Raw genomic sequence first — 13959 nt, forward strand, 5'->3', positions numbered from 1 at the left:
CTTTAAGCCAGGTCAGTCGAACCCTGCTGTGTTGTTGAGAAGCACGGAGCTTTGATGCAGCATCTAAAATCATGCAAGTTCCCAGCTTGTGGTTCAGTGAATTGGTCAAAACAGGCGCAGAATTCGCAGCACCACAGCAGTCGGTTTGTTGCAGGCTCTGGTTGCTGGTATTGCACAAGAGTGTAATAATAATACAATGCTTTTTCAGTGAGGCATGTTATAAATAAAACCACAGAAAGCAGCTGTTGACAGCACAGCTCTGCATCAGCTCTTCTGTTGGAAGCGTACGTCGGTGAGTCAAGACATGCAACAGACTTAAACTGGGCTTCTCTTACTTAAAGAGGTCATATTATGCCATTTTTGGGGTTCATGTATTTAATCTATGTTTAATCTACTTAAGTATGTTCACAATAGCTAAAGTTCGAAAAAAGTGTCTGTTTTCATGTACTGCCGCTCCATGCACCGGCTCGCTTCTGACTCTCTCTCTAAGGCCCTTTTTTCTAGATCCTTGCTTGTGTTGTACTTACTCTCTGATGTACGTCGCTTTGGATAAAAGCGTCTGCTAAGTGAATTGCAGAATTGTAGAATAAGGCTCTGAAGTGCCCACGTTTAGAGTCCCCACGTGTGCCAAGTCTGATCTGATTGGTCGGCCTGTTGGCTCTGCCGTAATTGGTCAGTCGCTCAGCACGGTTCTTGGAAATGTCATGCCTCTTTTACCATATTAGGAATGCAGCCACTTTGAGCAAAAACATTAGCACCTTAGCACTACTGTGCTACGGCATATCGTGGGCGTGCTACAGAAGTTAATGGGCGTCCAACATGAGCTGCTGGGCTTGCCACAACGAGCCAATGGGCTTAGATCAGTGATATCACACTGACAATGACGTCACACTGGCAAATTTTTATCGAGGGGGGCTAGAACCGAGCGTTACATGCGGCTAATGCTACAGCTAACAGGAGGACGTAGGAGAAGCCGCGGACTTTGAATTTTTGCACATAGATGTGTCTAAACATGCACAGGACACTTGGAAAACACACTAAAGAGCATATAAAACCAGAAAAAGCATAATATGACCCCTTTAATTTTCCCACAGTATTATTCAAAAAATGTTCAAATGTTCCCATATCTTTATTTACTTTCTTCTGATAACTGACTTGTATAACTGCAGATACAAAGTAATCTGATACCAGTGTGCTTATTAAAGACAGCAGCGTCAGGAAGTTAAACTAAACTTCAGAACAAGGAGAGGAATGCTTACTCGTATACAAAGAGAACACCTACAAACAAGCTAATATGTGCTGTGTGTGCCAAATTATTTCTAATACAACAGGGCTTTATTCAGTGTAGCTTTGAAAATTGTCTATTCTCAGCTGGCACAGCAGTGTTGTTGTTTGCTAACTTAACGTAGCAGAAAAAAGTTCTACTGTATTATGGAAAAAAGGAAAAAATATTTCCAGTAAAACGAGCTGATTAAATGCTGACTAAGAAATTACCAAATAGGAATGATTTGAGGACTAATCTGATCCTGCATTTTAGATGTGTGAGGCATTTCTCATTCTGGCATAGTTCAGTCCAAATGTAAAATTAAAGTTTCTTGTCTGCTTTATGTTTAAGTGTTTACATTTGTTTTGGACAAAACACCCATTAAGAATGAACAGGCTGGTATCGTAAACTAACATGCGACATGTGTGTCTAGTGCAGGCTGTATAATAAAAGCCTGGGCCATCTGACAGAATTATGATAAAGTATAGCTGCTGTGTATGGCTTGTTTCAGCTGTTTGCTAAGGAACACACAGCTCAGATGTCATTTACTTGTTCTACACAGTGGAGAGTCTGGAGACAGCGTTGTGTTATCAGCTGTGCTCACCTGTGAAACCTACTATAAACTGCAATTATCACCTTCTTTTATGGCACTTTCATGGTAGCTCAACTGTAGACATACAGCTATAAAAGGAGATAAGAAAGGTAATATTCAGCTTAAAAGCTATTACTGGCTGGAGCAGACGGGGCAATAATAAGTGCAAACCTGGAATCACAGCTCAGTTTACCACCCAGGCCGAAAACAAACAGTTAAGAGCAGATGAATTATGATGCTGTTGCTATGAAGAGCATAAAACACCCAAAGCTTGTGTTTTCAGGCTAAGATTTAGTGCAAATCTCAAAGAATCATCGACATTGTAAAGTCAACAAGTAACAGAATAATCAGCCGAGCAGTGGATAGACAGAGAGGAGCTGTGTGGCTTTCAAGATCACAAAGCCAATGCCATTGTGTCTCTGTGGTCCCATCAGAGACACAACAGGTGTGTCAATATGACAAGCATTCAACCAATCCACAACACCCGGCTCGTATAAACACTGAATAAATATAGATGCTTTCCATTTTCACTCTCAGCAATGCACAGCTACCGTACGAAAACAACAGATGAAAGGCAAACATGCAGAGATCATAGCGAGTTCAAGGCAAAGTCAACAATGAAAGAGCATGATAACTATTTTCTCTTAAGAAACAATCATTTTTAGATAAACTTTTTGAGGATAAACTTCCATTAATTTAAACGTTCGATATCTTTTTTAATTTAATGGGTTTTCTTAAAGGCTCCTGCTTAGCTTTATTTTAAGAAATCCAAATCTGAACCTACAATTATCAAAACTCAAACCACTAATTTGTCAAAAACTCAATATGGAGGCAAATGAATGATTTTACTTTTCATTAGAAAGGTTTTTTAAATCTCTTTGTGGTTACTTTAAACTATTATAGAAATAAAATAATCTTTTTTTTTTTTTTTATGTAACAATGTCTTAAATTATCTGTTTTTAAAGAAGACAACTGTAAGCTCTCCATGAAGCATAATCATATATTCATGCATTGGGTTTCTTTGATATTTCCAGCTTTAACATGGGGAAAAAACACATCCTTCAGAATGTTATTACTGTATTCATTCCCGACAAACGGCACAACTGATGCCAAACAGCATGTAGATGGACAGGTTGGAGAAAATTGGCTCGTCCCTTCCGTGAACAGACGATACAAAACGGTGCGCGGGGCTGCCAGTCTCCCACCAGATGGTAAATGAGAGAGGCAGGGGCGATCAAATATCAAACACAACCAATTAGATTACCAAAACAGCCCAAGTACTACACGATGAAAAACAGTGGAGAAAAGCGACTTTTACAACATTCAAATCCCTTATTCATATCGTTTATTCCTATGATTTCTTTGGGGACTATTATTTTGCTGCCCCCCGCCTTATTCGGTTCAAATTATTTTTAAGAAAGTGATTTGTTTATTTTGTGTGGTTATTGGCGTAAATGTCATCTTTGGTTATTTAAGAGTGTGAAAAGTTATAGTCCTACTTTCTTCGTTGCAAACTGACTCCAGGGACGCTTGTTTCTGTGCGCATCATAACTGTCTATTTCCGGCTATCAAATCAAATATTTTATCTCAATCGTCGCTACGCGCAGGCCCTGTGTCATTGCTATAGCTGCTAAAGACTAAAAGGAAGGATAAGCCAATTTTACTGGATGCAGGTAATTGTGTGTGTAAGAGAGAGAGAGAGAGAGAGAGACAGAGAGAGAGAATGTGTGAGAGAGAGAAAACGCGCGCGCGCGAGAGAGAGAGAGGGAGCTTATTTGCATACAGCTGAATTGTTATGTCTCCCATCCCGCACATTACACCCGCATGAGGGCGAGAGAGGGGCACGCGCCGCAACAATAGGAGGCACGCTTCCCCTCAACCGTAAAATGCATGGGTGGGCATGATGGGGCACACGCCACCAAGAGGAAACACACCCCAAATAACATCATGTTAGGCTGAAACGAAGACACACCGTAGGCCTGTGTCTGTGCGTAATGGGAACAATTTTTATTTATAATATCAGGATAAATTGATAGCATGTAATATGTAATAAATAGGTAACCCCCCCTCCCGAATCAACCTTCTGTTTTTATGGCATTTTGGATATTTGGATGCAGACCCAGAGCATATATATGTCGAAGGGAGGGACACTTTTGGCCCCACAAAGGTGAGTGCTCTGGGAGGAAACAGTGCGCACGGCTCCAGAGCACGGTGATAAGGACTAATTAGGCGTGCAATTGAGTGGAACCAAGGGCACAAGGGTGCGAGGAGGACTGAAGACAGTAATTGAAATCATGCTTTTATTTTCAACTTTCGGCTCCTCTTCATTGTCCTCACTGTCCACAGTGTGTAAATGTGTGTCCGGCGTATCGTGCGCTAAAAATAAGTCAACAGATGTTCGTGCTTGTTAATAATCGCCCAGTATCAATGGTGGTCACTGTGCGCAGTACCAGTGGGTATTAAATCTGGATAATTGTTGTTGGGTTGGAAGGGAAGGGGGTTGAATATGTAAAGTGGGCGGTGTCAGTTGGGGTGATTGACAGTTTATGTAATGAGCAGCGCAGTGCAAGTCTATATATCTGGGAGGAGGCAAGCCACAGTTCATTCACGACGAGTAATAAGACGAGAGGTGAACATCCGTGGCGCATTTACGCACCAAGTTCAGCACCAAAACAACCTCTGAGCCGTGCGCACACAGCGGAGGGACTATTTGTGGAGTACAGTACCACGCGAGGAGGGGACGCCTGCTGACAGACAGACAGACGCACGGCTGTGGATATTTCTCTTTCACTCACCTTTGGATAACTTGGAGATTGGCAACGCTTTCTCCGGACGATTTTGACGCACGGCAACAGGGAGCTAGGGGAGAACTCCCTGGGAGTGAAGAAGGAATTATACGTATTTTTAAGACGATTTTTTTTCCACCATCCATTTGTTTACCTTGGTGTAAATACTTTGGAATAGGAAGGTTTTGCTGCTTTATTGGCTGGTGACGCGGCTGCCCTGGAGAAGCGAGAAGGATGGCAGCCTGGTTCACCTTTACAATCGCATTTAGCACCACGTTGATATCACAGGTATGAGGGAGGATATCACAGCAAAAACACATGGGGAGCCACTTTTCTCTTCCCTTTTTTTCTTTTTAAATTAAGCTGTATAAACCTGCACCGATATTTCCCTAAAACCTCTATCTCATTCTCTTTTAGGTATTTGGCTCCGGTGTTTTTGAGCTCGATCTGCACGAATTTAAAAACCACAAAGGTTTGCTGGCGAACGGGAACGCGTGCAAACCCAACTGCAGGACTTATTTTAGAATTTGCCTGAAGAACTATCAGGCCGTGGTGTCGCCAGGTGACTGCATCTTTGGGAGTACAATGACAGCGGTGCTATCGACAAACTCTTTCAGTGCAAAGGACAGTGGCACTTTACCCAGACCGATTCAGATACCGTTCAACTTTGGCTGGCCGGTAAGAGCATAGAACATTTAATATCCTCAATTACAATGTCAGTTATTGTTCTGTTTATGGGAGCTGCTTGGCATGTTGGGAGCCCACTTGTATTGTTCAGCTCGTCTAATCCGTTATACTCTCTGTAAACAGGTTGAACTATTTATTTTTTAAATCCACAAATCTCTCTTTGTAATTTATGCATGAATAGCTTATTTAACCAACAACAGTCCATAAATCTCAATTTGCTATCTTAATTTCGTTGAAAAACTAAAGTTCAATGTACCTAATTTACTATGTGTGTTTCCTCCTCAGGGGTCATTTTCATTAATAATTGAAGCCTGGCATTCACCTTATGGAAATCTACCTGTAGGTAAGTGTAGCATTTTTAACCACAGGGGGGAGCTCTCCCTATATATTTGACACAAGAGCATCACAGACTTCTTTCCTATTTTGCACAAAAACATGCACCTGGAAAGAGCAAAATAAAAAGCAAATGAATCCTTCAACACGTTCTTCTGCCCCTCTTGATTATTGTTCATAATTTTAACACATTTTCATGCCTATTCACTCCTTTGTTATGAACTTCAGAACACCTTTTTCATTCTTATACCCAATACAATTGAACTTCCTCTGGTTTATTTTTGGCGTGGGAACGAGCGGTGGGGTTTGGTGAGAATACACAGCGCCTGCCAAAAAGCCCTGACTGCATCTTCCTGTATTTTACACCTTACTCTGTTCCGCCCTTTGGAAGAGAGGACTGGGCCTGGGAATGTTTTCGCTGACGGAAAAGAAAGAGGAAATTTCAACCTGAGTTTATCTTTCATCTGAGCTGTATGGGGTTTGATAAGGGATGCAGCTTGATAATGGGCAGGTTATTAAAGCGAAAGTGGATGACTTCTGAACTCGCAGGCCATTTATGATGCAGTTGTTGACATAAAATCACAAGCATGCTGGGACATTAACTAAATATCCTTCATTAATTCCTTTTCCTTCTCCCTTTTTCCTCTTTCAGACACGAACAACCAAGACTTCCTGATAAGCTTTTTTGCTATCCAGAGACAGATGGGTGTAGGAACTGCCTGGTATCCAGAATTGCAGATGGTAAAACAAACAGAGCTGAGATACTCATACAGATTCATCTGCAACGACAGTTACTACGGAGAAAGTTGTTCCAAAAAATGCACGCCCAGGGACGACCGATTTGGACACTACACCTGCAACCGCGACGGGCAGCTATCCTGTCTGCCTGGTTGGAAGGGGAAATACTGTGAAGAACGTAAGAAATCTAACAAATCTCTTCTAATAGGCCTGTTTTCATCTGGACTATTCACTTTTTTATAAGCAGTCTGGTTTTGTCTTTGTTTACATGACACTGGAGTAAGGTTGTTCAGAGCCATGAGTTTGTGTCAGTGTGTTTCTTACAAGATGCTCTTCCAGGTGTTTGCATATCACTTCAAGAGAGTTCCTTTGCTTGGTCCCATAAGAAATCTATGCAGGATTGAGTGAACGGTCCTTACCTTTAAGAAGTTTCTGTGAGCTCTCCTCTTTTTAACCCTCATCACTGTGGTTTCGCTCCTAGACAGTATAGAGATTTGTGAGCAATTACCAATATCGGCTCCTATTTAGTTGTAAAAAAAAAAACTCATGGGGCATCATCAACAAGGCCACAAGATGATGACTACACTAACAAGACATGACGTAATCATATCTGGCAGGTCTGATGGGCAATTTTGGTGTAGAGTGCATTTTTCAGATATACTCCCCATATAATTTGTGTGATGTGTAATTGGTTTTGGGTTTGTGAATGCTCATGAATATGGGTTGAGGGACCGATGGCTTAGCATGACAACAGGAATATTATACTTGTGCAAACCCACTTGTCCATGTTTTTGGGCTTCTCTGAATGGGGCCTATGAAGAGGCCCGATGCCATTTGGCTCCACAGTACCAAGAGCCCTTTTCCCCAAAACAAATTAATCAAGGAGTAGATTGGAATGAGGCACCGTGAGAGTAATAGTTACCATGTGCTGGATGTATGCGACCACATGGGTGACAGCGGATCTGTTATCCATGTCACAGGGTGATGAGAGAGAAATTGGCATGTGCTATTTTGACTGTGGCGCCAAATTCTAACCAGATGGGCTCACGTGTTGTAAATGCAGACACATCAATCGTGGGCGACTACAGAAAATATACGAGTAAGATAGATGGGGCATCTTTCAGACACTATAATTTCCCTTCTCGCACACTCTCATACATCAATTTTAAACAAGCCTGCTCATTTGGGCTTACATGTTTGAGAAGGGCGAAGAAACTGAGCTTTAAAGCACCATAGAGAAGAAACAAACACTGTGAGTTTAAAATAAACTAGCATTAGTAGCCTACATCTTTGTATCCAGTGGTAGCTAATGAAAACAGCTGTAAAGGCTAATTAGCTTGACAGAATACACATTACCTGGTCTAGGTGTGCATTTACCTGGCATGTCCTGATTTAAATGGAGATAACATTCAAAGTATAACTCACAAATTGCGACGAGATGAAAAATAATATTTTTTGGAGTAGGATGCTCATTAATCCGCAGGCGGGTGGAAAGGGGCCGCTCGCGCACTGATAGGAGACGCTCTGCCTACTGCACGCGCCAAGGTTAATCGCGGCATCATTATCCGCCACGCGCCATCGATGTTTAGTCCCCTCCATTGTTGGGCGAGCAGTAGTAGCAGCTGCAAATATGGTTCTGGCACACCACAAACAACAATAGTGACAGCTGTCTGCTATTGAGAGCGAGCATCTGTTCTGGACTAAACCGGCCGCTTACCGTCAACAGTCTGATATGTAGTCCTGAGAATCAGTGTCATGCAAGACCGGTACACTTAAAGCAGGACAAACAAACCCTCAACCGATGTCTCCCGTGACAGCTGGGGGTGTGGCGGACAGGTTTAGATCAAATGAAGGCTGTTGAAGTTGAGACAGATTGAGGACTCGTGTACAAAACGTAAAGGCTCTCAGTTTGCTTCAATGAGGGCTCTTTCTTGGTATGAGGAGTTCCTACAGTACTTTCAGAAACTTTACATTTAATAGGTCTATTTGACTGTAGGCTATGTCTTACAAAAAGGCCATGTTCTCATTCAAAGGTTTAAATGTTTGGAAGTGTTGGTGCCTAATAGCAAGCATTGCATATGACACTAGCAACAAACAAAACATGCAGCGGACTGACTAAGTGTTTTTCTCTTTGCTTCAGCTATTTGTCTGGAGGGCTGCAGCGAGAGTAATGGAAACTGCTCCAAACCTGGCGAGTGTGTGTAAGTATTAATAATTATGAAGTGTTGAAATGTTGGCTGATAGAGCGTAGGACCAAACACATATGGTAACAGTGTGGGTTATGTCCACATGGAAAAATCCGGTTTTGTTTAGGCTATGTAAAATTCATTTAACTTTCAAGTTGGTAATAGCATAATCAAATCTTTCTCCTTCAAACCATGTTTAGGCCCTATTTAAAACTATTTGGAACAGGGTATTTAATCTTTTGAAGATGAACAGAGACAAGTCTCACATGTTTTGAAGGCTGAAGTTCACTTATTCAAGAAAGTTTCATGAATGTCCCTCTCATGTTTCCCTACCTCACTCACTGACTTCTCTGCTTCCCATGTTCTTTTCCTGTCACTACCCTGTCTGTCTCACTCACAAGCAAGACTATCTCACACAGACACACACACACACACACACACACACACACACAAACACACCCATGCTGTGAGAAATTCCTCCTGAATCCTTTTTTGCCCTCTTTTCTGGACATAAATCCATGATTCCCACCGCTAAAACTGAACCAAATTGAGGTTAAACCCCTCAGATACCCTATGCCGTAAAGCTGCACCCATGCCTTTACTCACTCGGCAGAATATGTTGCAACCTTAAAAGTACATGTTAAGTCCCACAATCTCACAGGCTGACAAGGTTTCTGCAAACTGCAACGAGAAATAGATATTCATGGGAAACGACGAAAAAATACTTTCACTGTTGGCTGGATGCCAGATATTTTTAAAGCAATATTTCACTTTTGCATTGTTATGTTAGCATTACTTATTCTCAATGTGTTGTACATACTTTCATGATATATTTTCAGCTTATAGTCAGGATGCTTAACCTGTCATTTCTTCATATTGTTTGCTATGTACACAATATAAATATTATTTACTGTAGTAATATAGAAAAGTAGCTTGTAACTGTGCAGTTATGTTAAAACGCTGATGAACATAGTAAGCCGTGCTGAGGTGTAGGCCTACATTTATTTGAACCACTGATGGGGGGGGAAAAAAATCTGTTTTAATTTGACATTTTTTGCAATTAATTTATATGAGAGTTTAATGATTGTTTCCAACTGTGCACGTCTTTTAATCTCTTGTTGCATGATTGATGGCCAGTTCTGTAATGTAAGCTCCAGCTAATCCGCGACAGGGTTGTAATGCATAGACGTCTGCACTAATGTAATCACAGTCTACCAAATGAATGTTTGACAGATTTATCAGTGGCAGTTTTCAGGTGTGTTATTCATAGCATTTAAAGGATCTACAATGTGAGGATTAAAAGATTAATCAAGGAATGCATTTTGTCATTTTTCAGATGCAGAGACGGATGGCAGGGCACATTCTGCGACGAGTGTAAGAAGTACCCGGCCTGTAAGCACGGCACCTGCCAGCTGCCGTGGCAGTGTAACTGTCAGGAGGGCTGGGGAGGCCTATTATGTGACCAAGGTACACCCGACAACTCAGACCACTGCTGCTCAGTCCTTTTAAAAAGATCTTCTCATATTACCTACACACTGTTTTCATTTGGATTACCTTAAAAGCATTAGGAAATTAGGTTTCCTCTGAAGCTAGCTAGTTAGCATTTTCCCTCCTGCAGGCTCGCTGTAAACAAACAATCTTCTCTCTCCTCCAGACCTGAACTTCTGCACCCATCATCGGCCTTGTGTGAACGGTGCCACATGTATGAATACAGGACAGGGAAGCTATACGTGTACCTGCCTGCCTGGTTTCACAGGGGTCAACTGTGAGCTGGAGATGCAGGAGTGTGACAGCAACCCCTGCAGGAATGGAGGGATATGCACAGTAAGCTGGAAATAGATGTTTAAAAATGTTTTGGCTGATTCCCCAGGATTTTATTACCTGACTAACTCTCCTTAATTTTTCATTTTCTCAGAATCTGGAAAGTGGCTACATGTGCACTTGTCCCCAAGGTTTTGAGGGCTCTCACTGCGAGCGCAGTGCACACCTGCTGACATGTGCAGATTCCCCGTGCTTCCACAGCGGCAAATGCTGGGAGAAAGACAATGGCCGCAGCTACATGTGTGAGTGCCCCCGCGGTTACACTGGACTCAACTGCGAGAAGAGGGTGGACAAGTGCACGTCGCTTCCCTGCTCTAATGGTACGGTCTTCCTCCCCTCTTTGACCCCCCTTTCTCTATACTGAACTTCCCCTCGCTCTTCCACATCCACCCCCCCACCCCCCCCCCCTTGAAATTCCTGAAACTGGAAGCACTGTGGAACAACAGGAATCAGTGGGAACTTGGTGTCCATTGTCCTCCATGTAAACACTCGGCAGCTCCGAGCAGCAGCTTGTAAATGTCGCCACAGCTTGCTGTGGTTGTTGATGAAAGGGGACAAATATCCAGCGCAGCTCAATTTCTGTCTTCTTGTAAACATGGAGGGCTCTTGGGTTGAAAAACAATACACAGTGCTGTGGTCAGATTGTGGATTTGATGAAGATGTGTAAACCTAAGATGCCTCATGGGAAGCTTAATGGAAATCATGTTGTGTCTGATATTGAAATGCCTGTCATAATTGATGTCAATGCAAGCCATATTTGTTGATGCTAACTGTCCTCTCCTCTCCTGCACCGTAGGTGGTCTCTGTCTGATCCACGGAGGTGTGCGTGTGTGTAGCTGCCGTGCGGGATTCACTGGCCAGCGCTGTGAAATCAACATCAACGAGTGTGCCGGAAACCCCTGCCTCAATGGAGGCACCTGCCAAGACCGGATCACTGACTACACCTGCGCCTGTCCTGCAGGTTTCGGTGGACGCAACTGTGACCGAGTCTTGGACGAGTGCTCCCTTCGGACCTGCCTAAACGGGGGTGCCTGCACCGGAGGAGATGGACCAGGGAAACCTCCAGCATCCTGTGTCTGTGCATCAGGCTTCACCGGGCCTCGCTGTGAGTTCTTCGCCGCTGTCACCTCTCCTGTGACCCATGGAGAGATCCAAGATGGCTTCCAGTGGGCGGCAGTTTCTCTGGCTGTAGGGCTGGTTGCGCTCCTGGTTCTGTTGTGCATGGTGGGCCTGGCTTTGAGGCACATCCACCGGCAGGCCCAAAGAGAGCGGAGAGACACAGAGACCATGAACAACATGTCTAACGTGCAGAAAGATAACTTGATCCCAGAGGCCCAGCTAAAAAACACCAACCAGAAAATTGGGCTGGAGGTGGACTGCGATATGGAGAAATCGAACTTTATCCACAAAAACTATCACTTGGACTCTTACAACTCTAAATCGAAGGAGTTCAAGGATGAAATGTCACAAGAGGATAAAAGTCTAATTTATGACAAATGTTTAGAAGACAAAATGCCTTTGAGTAGAATGTACAGGTAAGACGAACCATTTTCACTCTGCTCATGTTATAGAATAATGTTCAAAGCATAGGATAATGTGTTAAAGTACTCAGAAATTTCCACTGGCTTCTTTTATTCATTGTGTGCATATTTTAAACCCTGCTCAGTGCTAATGACTTTTAATGGCTGCTCTCACTCACACACATTTGTTTTACGAACCAGCAGCGAGCCACATTTATTTTTTCCACATTCTTCATTTACACACAGTTTATATACATCTGACATTCATATCTTTCGGCTGCCTAACTGTATAAATGCTTGTCTAATGCAAAGCTCCGCCATGTGCTTCTAGTTTGTGTTAACATAGAGTGTGATTTGTGTTTGCAGTGAAAAGCCGGAGTGTAGGATATCAACGATATGTTCCTCAAGAGACTCCATGTACCAGTCGGTATTTGTTATAGCAGAGGAGAGGAGGGAGTGCGTCATAGCAACAGAGGTAAGCAAAAAGAAAATCACATCTTCATCTCAAGCATTTCCGCAGCTCCCCTTAAAATGCATCCCAAAAGCCCAATCCCTCATTAATAAAACGATATCTCTGACGCTGGGGATGATGCTATTTGTAGGAAGTCTGTATTATGGTATGCATTCTTAACCCTGTGGAAGTTTTCTGTAAATTACGGTGGCTATTCTTTATCTTGGCCATATGATGACCCGAAGTCCAAACTTATACTGATTCCTCACACATGTTTGGCTCTGCTCGGTCTCAAAGGTGCTATGTTTTACTGCTGTGGCACTTAGTGGAATTTTTAAGGTGTACACGTCCAAGGAAAATATATTGTTGATATTGGAGCGTGTGACCTCTATCAGTTCAAAAAGCACTGTGAAAACACAAGGGAGTGTCAGCTTTGGGGTAATTTTGGGGGATTTTATTTTGATGGACTCCTACAACAAATTTTCTTCTCCTTCTTTTACCCCACAGGTATAAACCACGAGGGGTCTGGAAAAACCGAAGGAACAAGGGGGGGGAAAAAAGACACAATCGAGGCAGAATTGAATATTCTGGATTGTTTACAAATGCTGAGAAGAGACTGGAGATTGTTTGAGATGTCCACTGCTGCTCTGGAACACTTGAGAACTGGAAAAAAAAAACTAAACTAAAGAACAGAACTGAGAAACTTTATGTTGACAGAGTGTTTGTATTCAAAACATGTACAGTGAAGGACCTCTCTCAGTTGTGAAGCAGACTGGCAGATAGACTGACTGCAGATATTAACTTATAATATTGGACAGTAGAAGAAGGTGAAGGTGGATCTTTGCCCCTCGAGTCTGACCCGGCCTTGTGTGATAATCATGAAGACTTTTACAGCCAACCAATCAGTAAAAAAAGGTGCCTAAGATTCGACTCCGTCCCCTCCATACTCACTCCTGCCATCTTCGCCTGCTATGCAAGACTCAGGGTCGAGACGAGTGAACTCACCCACTGTCACAATCCGAACACTGAGATTAATGAATGTCTGAAACTAATCTTCAACTGTCAATCACGTGAAAATGACTGGTTGGACTTTTTTTCCATGCAACCGTGAAGATTGTATGCAGCCCAAATTCACTAGAAGCCTTAAAAAAAAAGAGTGGGTTTGAATGCTCAATGTGTGCCCTTGTTTGTTCCTTGGATCATTTGCACTACAACGACAAAACGGGGGGAAATACTTTTCAATCAACGGGGATTCGAAGAGAAAACCACAGGAGCGCAATAGTCAGTGCTGTGCCAGCAAGATCCAAGAAAAGGTTTGCATAGAAAGGTGTTATTTTATGCAACCTGACTGAGAAAAAACAAAGAGACTAAAATAACACGGAGAAAGACTGTCACACCACTGCCTGCCTATAACAAATTTCAAAAATACAGAACCAATAATGTAATTTTTTTAAATGATTATTTCCAGAGTTTAATTTAAATATGACACACTGCTCTTTATATGTTTTTTAATATTATTTTGTATATAATGCATATTTATAAGGACCAAACTTCTGAAGAATAAAACTTCCTTGAAAACTG

At 42.4% G+C, this 13959-nt stretch overlaps 1 protein-coding gene across 1 annotated transcript; it reads left to right on the forward strand.

Moving 5' to 3' along the window:
• Nucleotides 1-4449: 4449 nt before the first annotated feature.
• dll4 (delta-like 4 (Drosophila)) lies at nt 4450-13959 on the forward strand. Its single transcript, XM_061052373.1, has 11 exons — nt 4450-4930; nt 5060-5320; nt 5615-5672; nt 6315-6578; nt 8541-8601; nt 9923-10053; nt 10241-10410; nt 10502-10727; nt 11204-11942; nt 12294-12402; nt 12886-13959. The coding sequence occupies exons 1-11, from the start codon at nt 4877-4879 to the stop codon at nt 12889-12891; spliced, it is 2079 nt and encodes a 692-aa protein (XP_060908356.1). The 5' UTR covers nt 4450-4876; the 3' UTR covers nt 12892-13959.

The sequence above is a fragment of the Labrus mixtus genome, chromosome 12, assembly GCF_963584025.1.
Source record: "Labrus mixtus chromosome 12, fLabMix1.1, whole genome shotgun sequence".
In the NCBI taxonomy this organism is placed as follows: Eukaryota; Metazoa; Chordata; class Actinopteri; order Labriformes; family Labridae; genus Labrus; species Labrus mixtus.